Consider the following 13578-nt stretch of genomic DNA (forward strand, 5'->3'; position numbering starts at 1 on the left):
GTTGTTGTGACCCCTTGTGAATGACAGACCCTAAGGTGACCCCCAATAATTCCTGCCTCCTGGCATCTATGCCTTTGTGTAGTTCCCTCCCCTTGAGTGCAAGTGAAACCTCCAAGACTCACTTCTAAGTAATAGGATATGGGAAAGGTAAAGGGATATCACTCTTGTGATTATGTTGTTTTGTGTGTGTGTGTGTGTGTCCCTCTATCTTCCTAACACAAAGTAGTGAATTCTCCTGATGGGCTTGACAAATGAGCAGCCATGTTGAGGAAGCAACCTATAGGACCTAAGGGTGGCATCCGGCCAGCAGCCACCGAAAAGTCGGGCCCTTAGTTATACAATCACAAGGAAATAAAGTCTGTCAACAACCAGAATGAGTTCAGAAGCAGACTCTACCCATTCAAGCACCTAGCTGAGAATGCAGCTTGCCTGGCACCATGATTGCAGCCTTTGAAACCAGAGCGTCAACTGAGTTATGCCTGGACTCCTGACCCACAGGGACTGTGAGACAATAAGTGTGTGCTGTTTGAAGCTGTTCAGTGTATGGTAATTTGTTATACAGAAATGCCACACTAATCCATCCACTTTGCCTGTACCTGGGACAGACTGCTCCTACCTCGTGGCACTTGGTGTACCACTGCAGCGCCACATACACTGGTTGGGCCTTCCACCCTAAATGATGTGCTGTGGGCCCCTTCAGTGTCTTTCCACACAAGTCATTGGATGTTGTCAGAGTTTTAAAACTGGAAAGGGAGTTTTGAGGGTTTTGAAACCCACTCCTGACTTGGTAGAGGAAACAGTCTCAGAGGGGTTGGAGTCTTACCCTGTGTCACATAAGTACGTATTTAGGGGCAGATTTTAACATTCTAGCAGAGTAGTTAAGCACTTTGGACTTTAGAGTAGCAATTTCAAATCTCAGATCTCCTATTTATCAATTGTGTGACGTTGGTTAACTTATTTAATGTTCCCTAGATCATTTTCTTATCTGTAAAAAGGATCCTAATAATATCTGCCTCATAGGATTGTTGTGAGGGCTAAATGAGAGTATCCATTCAACAGAAATTATTGTACACCCATTATGTGCCATTTGCCAGGGGTGAAATGGTTAGCAAAGAGACTGGTCCCTGGTTTGGCATTGCCTGTGAAGTGCACAGCACAGCCTGGCACAGAGCAAGCACATGTAAAATGGTAGCCATTATCAATATTATATCCTAGGGCTCCAGGTTCCATCCCAACCACATGCCTCGAGACAAGCTCTATAAATTCATATCAGAGAACCTTTATTGTGTAATTCCAACTGCCTGCATCCCCTCCCCCCTCCCCGCCCTGGAAATTCCTCAGGCATCAAAAACTTGACATGTCCAACCCAGAACTTACCGTCTTATCCCCCAAACCTGCTCTTCTTCCTATTGTCACAAAGTCATTGGTGAAACCACAAGCCTCCTTGTGTGTCAAGCCTGGTAAACCTGGGAGTGAGCTTAAATTTCTCCCTCTCCCTCTCCCTCACCTCCCACATCTACTCAATCACTAAGTCCAGACAGTCCTACCCACTAATTACCTCTTGTTCCCTCTACATTCCCACCACCACTGCCTTGGTTCAGCCTACACACAACTGAACTAAGTAAATACCAGGCTTTTCATGATCTGGCCACAGTTAGCTCTTCTTGACCTATCTCCAGGCTCCTCCACTTTGATGCTGCAATGTTGATGCAAATGAAATCAAATGTACATATGGGATGCTCTTTAATTTACATCTCCCACTTCTCCCCACCCCCACATTTTATAGTCCAGAAAACCCAAGTGCATTGTTTTATGAGTCTGTGTCTCTACAGTGCTATCCCTCTGCCTCCTGGAATCCCTCCACCTCTCACATGCTCATCTAGCAAACTTAATTCACCTTTGAAGCCCAGATCAGAAGACCCTTCTCAGAGACTTTCTCGGGTAGAATTCATCACTCCACTCCACTCCCTCCTTCATGCAAAACCTGCACCTTATATTAATTTTCATTGTCGCAGTGTATTATAATGGATATATTTATGTGGCTCCCTCCCTCACTAGACCATGAACTCTTTGAGGACAGGACTGTGTCTTCCTCACATGAACCCAGAACCTGATATATAGTAGACACCCAGAAACTTTTTATTGAATGAAATGAAGCCCATGCTTGCTCCAGAGGGTATATATTTTCTCCCCTGAAACCCTCACCTCCCTAAATTAGAAGATAATGCATAATAGCTAACACTTTTATAATACTTCTGTGTGCCCAGGCACTGTAATTAGCACTCTATACGTACTAACTTATTTAATGTTCACAACAACCCCAAGAGGTAGGTACAATTATGATCCCTTTATAGATGGGGAAATTAAGCTTGCCCATGATCAAGGAGCTGAGATCCCAAACTGAATCTGTGCTCTGAATTAGTCTGCTATATTGGATCCAATTCCTCAAATCCAGATTAATTAATCATATTGTTTTGATAAATTTAGCTGTGATGACAGTTTCATGATTGACTAAAAAGACTGAAGATGAATCGTTATTTTTGTAGATCTGACTGCAAATTGCTCCCCAATGTAAATATGGCAGCAGCTGAAGCCTGTACCGTCTACCCTTATGATGAAGGTGGTGCCTTTTGCTCCACACCCTTTAACAGGCTCCCTTCCTATGGGCCTGCTTCTAATGTAACCAGTGAGCAAGCCCCTCTGCATTCTTATCCTAATCAATTGATCAGACCACACCCAAGCAACATGTCAGTGTGAGCTGAAAGTATAAAATTTTAAAAAAGCTTTATTAATTAAGAAAAGCTGATGGCCACTGAGCCAGGCAGCCTCCTTGCAACAATGGCCGGAGCCCTTTCTGCTCTTTGTACTCTTGGGCAGCTGAACAATGCTTCCTGAGCAAAGGAAAGGCAGCTTAGTTTAGTCCATGAGTGGGTGTGGAACCACCAAAATGAATTGTGTTGCAACTAAGCTTCTGTGGCTTTCTCCTTTGTGCAAAGGAAGTGGAATCTATCCAGCCAGCACCCTTCAGGGACTTTGAACTCACTCATCAGGAGTCAATACGCCTTATTCCTATCTGCTTTTCTTCAGGTCTGAGCATATTCTTGTGAATGACGATTATCATGGTAATGACACTGAGATTGATAATGATAGTGATAGCAGCTAACCCTTACTGTTCTATTCTAACGCACACTAAGTTGTAAGTTATATAATTTCGGCACCAATTGCTAAGAATCCATGAACTCGAATTAGTGTGATAGTCTGAAAATTTTATATCAATAAGAATGAAAAACAGTTTTGTTTCTTTGAAGATGAATATACCTATATTTACATACATATCCATTCTTCACTTAAATTTGTTTAAAAAGGAAAAGAAAATGCCCTGGCCCAGGTTGCCCAGTGGTTAGAGTGTCAGCCTGTGCACCAAAGGGTCGCAGGTTCATTTCCAGGTCAAGGGCATGTACTTGGGTTGTTGGTTCAGTCCCCGCCCCAGGTCCGGACCCCTGCCTGAGGCAATCAGTCAATGTGTCTGTCTCACATCAATGTTTCTCTCTCTCTCCCTCCCCCTCTTCCTACTTCCACACTCTCTCTGAAAAGCAATGGAAAAAATATCCTCAGGTGAGTATTAAAAATAAAGTGAGAAGAAAACATAAATTAAGTGTTGCAGATATGATATGGGCTGCGAAAAAACAAAGCAGGACAGTGGGGTAGAGTGTCATGTAGACGCTCTGTGTGCGCAGAAGTTACACTGGCGAGAGTGACCTGGGAGGTTACTCTAGACAGAGTGACTTGGGAAGCCCTCTTGGAAGGGATGTCCTTTGAGCTGAGTCCCGAATGATAGGAAAGAGCTAACCCAGGAAAAGAAGCCCAGGCAGAGGGACAGCAAGTGCAAAGGCCCTGCAACAGGAACAAGTACACTATGTGTCAAGAATGGAAGAAGGCCGTGCGCAGAGTGCCTGTAGGGGAGAAGGGCAGGAGCAGGAGCTGGAGAGGAGTCAAGAATCAGCTCCTCAATGTTTATGGCACAACGTCACAGCTTAAAGACCTCTGATATTTAGCACTCAAGTAATGCTTGTATCTCCTTTATTTTTTGAGGAATTTGATTATTCTGTGTTTGGAGGAAGTCCCAAACACAGTTAAGGATAGATTTTTGTTGTTATTGTTTTTTATTTATTTTTATTTGAATAACATTGAAACTTCAGATGGCTTCCTTAGAGTAATCATCTAAAAACTTTTCCTCTGCCCGTCTCTTCTTTGTCCACTAATTAAAGATAGCCTAGTTGATTTACTTTCATTCACACAAGGACAGTTGCTGTTGATACAAAATTACTGTTATTAAAACAAATTGTTAAATGCTACCCTTTAATTTTGATAATTACACAAGATGCAGAGATATGCAAAGATGATGTAAACTCTACAAACCACTATTATATAGAGATAAATGTTTTGTTTTTTCAACCCTTTTTCCATCTAAAATTAATTTGAAGCTGGAAGAACAATGGTTGTGCATTCCTTTTGAAGTTGAACTCACAGTGGTAACCCAGGGGAGGCAGTTAGGGAATTCCAGGAGTCAAGATGGAAGTGGGGTATGTGTTTGAAGCCAGATGTGAGAGATGTGAAATCCCCATTGCTTAAATCATAATAGGGCCGGGAATAGGAGAATTTAGAGACTATGTGAGGAATATATTTTTGTTTGTGGAAATAGTGCAGAATTTATTCATTCATCCACCTGGCAAATATTCATTAACCCTGTACTTTGTGCCAGGCATTGAAGTCCCCAGGAGCAGTCCAGTGTCTGGCACTAGAGGTCCAGACTCCCTTATCCATCTGGGAAATCTTGCATGGGTTGTAATTTTGTACATGTAAGGGAATCAGCTGGTTTCCAAGCTATATCACCTTGTTATTTCAGATCTGGGTGTTAGTTATAGTTTAGCAATTCTGTATTGAATTTAGGTCATATTTAAAGGCTACAGAAATGCACCCTCTGAACAGCAAACAGGGAGTCTAATGCCTCTTCCATTGTTGCCAGACAGGCAAAAATATTATAGAAGCGATGTGTGATATTATCAGTGCTCCTAAGAGCCTAAAGCAAGTTGCTTTCAAGTGCCAATTATTATGCAAAAAGCAGGGAGATGATAGGTAGGAACATCAACCTCAATAGAATTGTCATTTTAAATTAAAACTTTCAATTTGACGGAGTGTGGCGCCCCATAGCCACCCAGTGATTTTCATTATCACGGAAGCATTAGAAGGCTGGCGCTGAAGCTGCTCTTCACCTAGCATGGTGCAAACATGGTCTCTGGCTTCCAAGCTGGCGCCTGCATGGCACCCGAGCACAGGGGAGGAAGGGCACCACCTGCTTTCTTTGTGATTTGTGCCTGTGCGTGTAAGTGCCCCATTACCAGAGGTGTCCCAGACAAAGGTCATGTTCTTCTCTAAGATGATAAAGTTCCTGTGTTAAAGCTTATTCAGAGTCATGTTGACTTCTTATTGAGCTATTATGTAACTTTTATTTACCAAATGATCAACCATTATTTGTACAGTTTGAGAATGCTTTCAAATTCTCAGAGCTAGCTTTTCTTTCCCGTGAAAACTAAATGTCAGGCATATGTTAAAGAAGTTTTTAAGAGCACAATGTATTTATTACTAAGGCGCAGAACAATAACCCTCCTTTCTTTCTTTTTTTAAATATATCTTTATTGATTTCAGAGAGAGGAAGGGAGAGGGAGAGAGAGAAACATCAATAATGAAAGAGTCATTGATGGGCTGCCTCCTGCATGCCCCAAAAGGGGATCGAGCCTGCAACCCGGGCATGTGCCCTGACCGGGAATCAAACTTTGATCTCCTGGATCCTAGGTCGATGCTCAACCACTGAGCCGTGCCTGGCCGGGCACTCCTTTCTTTCTAAGAATAAAAATAATCCAACTAACTGTATGTATGTTAGAGTTAAGGACTGAAAAGTTTGGTGGTGGTTGTTTTTCTAACCAAGTGAAAACTTTTTTTTTAACCAGGTTTTAAGAGGCAGTTCAGCCTGATGGATAGAGTAATGAATGAGGAAGATTCCAGTCCCAACAGTGAGACATTGAGAAAGTCATTCATTCTGACCTTTCGTTCGCTGACCTTAAAAGTGGAGGTAGCCCTTCACATGACTTTGTTGGATTAAAAAGTTAAAGTGGTTTGTGCAAAGCTTAATTGCGATTTGCTAAAAGGATTCCTTTAAGATCGAGACATTTAAATTTAATATTAGCGTCATTAGATTTAAATATCCACCTTTTGACGTTCAAAACAGAAAAAGAAGCAGAAAGACGTGTTCCCACCAAAGCTGTCTCAGAGCAGGTTCCCACCCTCAGAAACTGTAAATAGAGAATGCACTGTGAATACTCGTAGTATGTGATATTCATAAAATATTCCAACATCAGCGCTAGAGTTTCCTTCTCCTCTTTGATAAGGGATCAAACAAAGGGGTGTGTCCCCCTCCAGGAGCTACCCTTCTTGATAAACTGGTCCCCGGGACCTTTCCAAATCTTAATCAACTTCCAGAATGAAAAGAGCACAGAGTTGCTCGCATTTGACTTAAACGCTTTTATTGACAATGTCTCTGAACAATAAGCAAACAATGCTTCACTTTTTCATTCAAATTCACTCTCCACATGTCAAAAGACCTCAAGGTAGAAAAAAATAAAATAAAAATATAAATATCTGAGAATCCATCTTAATAAATAAATTAAAAACACAATAAAACGTTTTCATGGAAAACTGTTAATGTCAGAACAATCATTCCACCTCAACAATGCATGATCAGTAACATTACAATGAACATTGATGTTGAAGAAAAACTACAGTACATGGATATAGCTAGTTATTTCTACCTACTAGAAAATAAAGTCATATCTTCTTAGTTTAATATTGGTCATTGCTAATCAGAACACACTATTGCCAGGAACACAGTAGTTATTAAAATCAGCTGCACTAGATACAATTTGAAAATATCCAGCACCAGGTTAATTCCAATAATGAACCCAATAGATTAGTTAATGCTATGAGAAGACTAAAAAGAAAAAGAGACACAGACCCAGGCCTGGCTCAACATGCTACTAACTACCAGCTCTCAGATGTGTCACTGGGAACAATACACACTCCATGCGTTTTGCTACATCTCCGAAAGAGGTAAAGACTTGAGTCCACCCGTGGATGCTTTCAAGTCCTTTGAGGCCCACGGCCTGGTGTGTTTCACGCACAGATAAGGTCCTCCCTAGGTCTACGGGAACCCTCGAGGGAAGATGTGTTTCTCCTCTCTGTAATGCACCAGCTCAGGACAGTGGCACCGGTGTGTGCCCGCTGCCTCCCCTCCCTGCCTGCTCACAGGGCCAGCAACGTGGGTGAGCTGAGCGAGTCAGAGGAGGGCTCGTTGCTGCTGCTGCCCTTGCGGTGGGCGGCCGCACAGCTGGGGTAGGAGTCAGCCTCGGGGTAGGTGAAGACGAAGGAAGACGTGTAGGTAGTGCAGCTGGGAGTGCAGGTGACCACCGGGGTGCACAGGGGCTCCAGCTCTGTGGCCATGGGCCCCATCCCCAGGGAGCCACCGTGCAGGGGCTCCCAGTCTGCTGCATAGAAGGAACCAGACAGGTCCATGTCGGGCACCGAGCGGGAGGTCTCAGAGCCGCTGGGCCTGGACGATGCGGGGAACAGGAAGTCATCGAAGGGCTCAGCCTTCAGCTCCACGCTGCTCAGGTTTTTGATGGGCTCCACGGAGGGCTTGGGCTCAGGGTCGCTGAGGAGGGGCAGGGCGAAGGCCTCCTCGGACTCAGGGTTGGCGGCCTCAGGCAGGCCTCCACTCAGGTCGAAGGAAGCCACGGACAGCTCCTCCGGGAAGCCCAGGTCGTCGGGGATCTTGCAGGCAGGCCGGTGCGCCGCCAGGATGAACTCCAGCTTTTCCTTCTCCTTCAGCAGGTTGGCGATCTCGGTCTGCAAGGCAGACTTCTCGTCTTCTAGCTGGTCCGTCTCCTGTGTGCGGAGGAACAAGGCAAAGCATGAGACACAGTCTCCCTCCAGGAACAGCATGAGACACAGTCTCCCTCCAGGAACGGCTCCCTTCTGCCCAACCGCCAACTTTCCCCTGAAGTTTTATAAAAGGAGCAACCCATGAAATCGACCCACCGCTTGCAGCGTGTCGGTCAGCTCCCTCCTCCGGTTTCGGCATTTGGCTGCAGCCATCTTATTCCTTTCCCTTCGGATTCTCCTCTTCTCTTCTTCTTCTGGGGACAACTAGAAGGAAAAAAGACCGAAGGTCAGTAACCGCGTCTGCCTTCGGCTCCATGCACCCTGCAGCTTCCCAGCTCCCTGGCACCTCGTCTGTGGAGCCGTTTCTATCCAACCCGCAGTTTCAGGCTGGCTGTGACTTGCATTTCAAATAAGATGCTCAGCCAGAGAATGGAGAGGAGCCCAGAGTAAAAGCCCGAGAAAGGAGCCCCTCAGGGAAGAAACCATCAGGGTCTCCTTGGGGTGGGATTAGGAGAGTCTGCCTGCAGATGGCAAGACCTTGGAGCCAGATGTGCAGTCGTTCCTTCAGTGACCTCAGCCCCCCCCCCCTGCGCTCTCCCTCCACCCCAATGCCCCCCCCACACACACACACACAGAAAGTGCGAAGAGCTCACCTGTTCCACCTTGCCCCTCCGGCCGATGCTCTGAGCTCTGCCTCCTGCCACGGTCTTCACGACGCCAGCCCTGGAGTAAGGCCCAGCCGAGGGGGTGGGGACTCCGTAGGGGTGGGGGGCTCTGGTCTGGGATGGGGCCACGGAGGAGACGAGGGTGGGCTGCACCAGCCACTGCAGGTCCGGGCTGGTCGAGATGGCAGTCACAGTCGGGATGAAGTTGGCACTGGAGGATGCCAGGTCCGTGCAGAAGTCCTAGAACCAAACCGAAGGGAGAAGATGACGTGAGCGGGCGCGTTCGGGACACAGGTGAGGCGAGCTTCCCAGTGCCGCATGCAGCAGGGGGGACGCGGGAGAAGCGGCCCTGCCAGGGGCCAGTCGTGTCCTCTTAGATTCCCCTCGTGCAGGACGAAAGGTCTTCCCCTCTCCCCCACGAATCCCGCGGCGCGGCGCCCCTCTCCCGCATCCCGCCGCTGCGTTCCCGTTATCCCTTCGGCATCACTCGCTTGAAAGGGGGTTTGTTATAAATATCCCCTGACGTCTGCGCTGACGCAGGCGCCGCTCCGGAGTCTCCTGAATGAACTCGCTTTTTATCAATGAAACTGCCTTACACACCCGCCCGCTTCGCCCCCCTTCCCCGCCCCGGCACTGGGCTGCGGGGGGGGGGGGGCCGCTTTTTACCGCCTCCCTCCAGAAGTCAGGCTCTAGTTAGATGGCCAGTTTTTGCTCGGGACACGTTTGCCCAGCTGGTGCTAGGACCAGCCAGGGAGCGCGGCGGCGGGCGGGTCGGCGGGAGCCTGTGCGGGACTGGGGAGCCGGCCCGACGCTGACAGGCGCGTGTGCGCTCCCAACAAGTCCGGGGCTCCCGGAACAGGGCTGCTCCGGCCCGGGCGGCCTCCCTCCCCGCCGGAAAGGGGCGCCCGACCCGCCTTCCCGGGGGGAGTCCCGCCCGGCGCCTGCCCCCCGGCGGCCCCAGCCCCCCGAGCCCCCCGCCCCCGGCGGCGCGCAGCCGGCCTCACCTGCGCGTTGACCGGAGAGCCCATGCTGGAGAAGGAGTCGGCCGGGGAGTGGTAGTAAGACAGGCTGTCGCCAGCCGGGGAAGCGCTGCTGCAGCGCGAGGAGGAAGCCTCGTAGTCGGCGTTGAAGCTTGAGAACATCATGGTCGCGGTTAGCGAAAGGCGGCGCGGAGGGCAAGGGGCAGAGGCCGGCGGGAGCTGAGGGGCAGAGCTGGGTGGGCGCGCGGTCACTGCTCTCGGCGCCGCCGCTGCTGGCTCTGTCTCCGCTCCTCGGCTGCTCGCTGCAGATGCGGTTGGAGTACGAGGAGCCGCAGCCACTGCTTTTTAAAGCATTTTATGAATGAGTCCAATGACGTCACGGCGCAACCATCGCGGAGCTGGAGGGGTGGCGCGCGAGCCTGGGCATCTCCGCGGCGTCCTGGCCGCTCGTGCCGCCCTCGCAGCCGCCTTTCGGGTCTGCCACCTCGTTGCATTGCCTTATTTTAGTAGCGTTTAGCAGCCTGGGTGTTGGGGGTCCCCTAGACCCCCTAGGATGAGGGGCTGCGGGGACGACTCCCCCCACGACCGCAGGGACCGGCCGTGGAAACCTGCTGACGCAGATGTCCTAATATGGACATCCTGTGAAAAGGGAGGAGGGATTGACGGGAACTGCTCGCGGGCTGCAGCCAACAACTAGGGTGCAGCGCAGGGGGGGCGGCGGGGGCTGCGGCCGGGGGAGGGGAGGCGCGGGAGGCGCGGGGCTGGCGAACCTCCGCACCCGGTTCAATGCGGGCCCTTGTTCCCGCGGGGGGGGGGGGGGGGCGCCCTTTTACCCGTAGACTGTAACCGCGGAACAGTTGTGCGTGTAGGAGACAGGTACCGGAGAAACAAGTATACAGTCCCGAGGGCTTGAGGCTCGGCCCGCGAAGGAATGCGCCTCTGCCCCCATTGCCAATTCTAGCAAATTCTGTACAAACTGTGGGAGCAGACCCGCACCCCCTCGCCTCAAGCCCGCCGAGCTTGAGCAATACGAGGACTGTTACTGCGTTTGGAAGCAAAAAGTTGGGGGATCCAAAATAAGAGGATAACCGACTTCGTCTACGATGCTGGGTATTTTAGTTTGTTTTGAAGGGAAAAGGCGCATTTTTTTCCTCAGTCGTATATGGATATATTAGTGTTACTGTCAAGTCCCTGAGACACTAGCCATTAAACACCGTGCAGAACCTCCACGCAAGGATGTCTGGAGGATTCAGTCGTCCGGTTCCGAGTAGGGGCCGGGGCGTGGGATGGAGATGGGGGTGGGGGGTGTTATGTAAACAAGGTCGTCAGTTTGGGGTACCGAGTGGAGTGAGCTCTTGGGGGAGCGCAAGCCTGAGCGGGGTGGGTGGGGGTGATTTGGTCCCCCAGGAAGCTGGGCTTACGGGGAGCCCGCAGCGGGTGATTTTCCAGTGGGGACTTGAAGGGGGGAGGACCGGGCTCGCTGAAAGGACCGTCGTGCCCAGCAGCGCCCAGGTGGGAGCCCTCGGCTCGGCTCCGTGGCCAGGAAAACGGGGCTTTGGAGCGGCAAGGTGCTCGGGGGTGCGCTGCGCCCCCAGGCGCCCCCGGCCTCCTGCTGCCCTGCAAAGGGCAGCCAGGTCACATTGCGCCGGCTGGTTCCCATGCCCGCCACCTCCGGAGGGTGAAGCCGCAGGTCCCCGCAGAACCCCTTTGTCCCTCCTCCCGCCCTCTTCGGGCCGGGGCGGGGGCGGGGGGGGTCACCGTGGGCACCTGAAGAGGGGCGAGACGGGGTTGGGCCCGCGGGCGGGTCCTCCGGGACGCGCCGGGAGTGGGACCGCCGACCTGCCTCCGGCCGCCGCGCCCGCCCGGGAGCCGGGCGATCCTGCTATAGATAGTAACAGGGAAGCTGCTGTTTACAGCAACACCGCGCCGCCGGCCGTCTCCAGGCGACGCCGCGCGGCCGGCGCCCGCCCTCCGCGCTCCCGGCCGCGGCCCCCGGCCCGCGCGGCCGCTCCCCGCCTGACATCACCGCCGCGGCCGGGGCCGGGGCCGGGGCCGGGGCCGGGGCGAGCGCGCCTCGCGCGGCTGTGCGCTCACCTCCATTCTTAGAGATGCGAACCCCGCGGGAGCCGCGAGCCCAGGGAGGCGGGGACTCGTGGAACTGGGCCACTTGCTATTTTTGCATTCCCTGTCACAGGCAGAGGTGAAAACAGAATTTCATCACTGTATGTCACTGGTTTATGTTGGTGGGAATTTAGGCGCCTTTTCCCCCTCACTTAAAAAAATGGGAGAGAAAAGAGAAAACATGATACATAAACGCAGACTTCTTGGAGCTGCTCTGCATCCTAAAGCGATCCTGTGGCCTTCAGTTCTCCTAATTCTATCATCTGTCAGGCTCCTTCAGTATCTTTGGTTATTTAATTTTCCAAAAAGTTTATGAAGGCAAATCCATCTCTCCTAATTAGCTTTGGACAAAGTAGGTCAAGCTTTGAATTCCTGGGTCTGGCCTTGTGCGTTCCATTCATAACTGGATCTCAGGCCTCTTAAGAGAAAACCTAGAATGATTTCATTTACTTCGCCTTCAGTCTTGAATCAGCTCAGGCCAACACCTAAAGCATGTGTCAAAATTTTATATCCAGGATTTATCTCATATGTGACATCCTGCCTATGCCAATAAAAATGGGAAAGGGTCTTGGGATAAGCATGCCTCCTCTGGATAGCTTAACTCTTTCCTTCCTGACACCATTATGACCAGAGAGTTGGAGACAATAAATCCATCTTCTGAAAAGGACCATAAATCCATCCATGAATTTACTTATCCATTTATCTATTGAACAAAGAACTACTGAGATGCCTCCTGTGGCTGGGCGCTGTGCTAGGGGCTGGCACTTACTGAAGTGAACAAAGTGGAATCTTGGATTCCACCTTCCTGGAGAAGACCAACAAATCCATAGAGAATTGCAGGGCAGCAGTGAGTCTGACAGAGTTAAGAGCAGGGTGCCATGGAGCACAGAAGAGGGTGTAAAGACAGGTATCAGAGGAGGTCACTGCAATACAGAGATGGGAGCTGGGTCCACTGTCCTCTGGGAAACATGATGAAGATAGAAATGCCAGAGCACCTAGGGAAGCAAGTGCTCAACACCAAGCAGTGGTATCAGATGATACCATCCCAAGCTTCCACTCCTGCCCCACTAACATCTGACCTTGTGATCATTCTGACATACATTCACATCTCAATCTACTCATGGTATCTATTTCAGGACTACAAAATCACATTTTTAATATGGAGCTCACATGATATATCCTTAAAATAAAGAGAAATCAGAACCAACATGTGAAATTATCTTCGCCGTTTGCCAAGGTCAGGGTGACTTTGAGACAGATGTGTGTGTATGCCTCTGTGAGCACAGTGCTGCCTTCCAGCAGGGCAAGGATTCCGTGTTCTGGACAAGCCTCAGCATATAAAACCCAGACTTACGTAGTTTGTAATTATCTGTGTGCTGAGTTCCTCCTATTTGGAGATCCAAATGTGAAAAGGAGGGTAGAATCCCATATCTGATTTTAACCCAAACTGAAAACAAATTCATTTCTCCTCAGCAGTTGTTCCTTATCAGATGGGAACTTCTCCAACTTTGCACTTCTCTGGCACCTGAACTAAGAGACCTGACCCACATGGAACATTTGTTCAATAACTCTGGAAGTCAGTGCGCATTGTGTAGCCTGGTGTTATTGCAACATTAAGTGAAAGGCTGCTGTCGGGGCCGCCTACGTAAATGCAGCCATACCCGACCCATCTCCAGCATGCAGAAGTAGTTATTTATTTGGGGAAGTGTGGTCTAGTGGTGAAGGGCTGTGGTCAGAGCACGGGACCAGAAGTCAGAAAGACGCATGTAGCAAAATCAACTTCTTCAGGGACTTGGGGGAGTCGCTTCTTAGACTTG

At 50.0% G+C, this 13578-nt stretch overlaps 1 protein-coding gene across 1 annotated transcript; it reads right to left on the reverse strand.

Annotated features, from left to right (window-relative positions):
- Positions 1–6559: 6559 nt before the first annotated feature.
- FOS (Fos proto-oncogene, AP-1 transcription factor subunit) lies at positions 6560–9829 on the reverse strand. Its single transcript, XM_087813904.1, has 4 exons — positions 9665–9829; positions 8649–8900; positions 8152–8259; positions 6560–7998 (listed from the first exon to the last, which is right to left on the reverse strand). Exons 1-4 carry the CDS (start codon positions 9803–9805, stop codon positions 7357–7359), a joined length of 1143 nt encoding a protein of 380 aa, XP_087670030.1. The 5' UTR covers positions 9806–9829; the 3' UTR covers positions 6560–7356.
- Positions 9830–13578: the final 3749 nt, after the last annotated feature.

Source organism: Miniopterus natalensis, chromosome 1 (assembly GCF_054644295.1).
Source record: "Miniopterus natalensis isolate mMinNat1 chromosome 1, mMinNat1.hap1, whole genome shotgun sequence".
NCBI classification, from domain to species: domain Eukaryota; kingdom Metazoa; phylum Chordata; class Mammalia; order Chiroptera; family Miniopteridae; genus Miniopterus; species Miniopterus natalensis.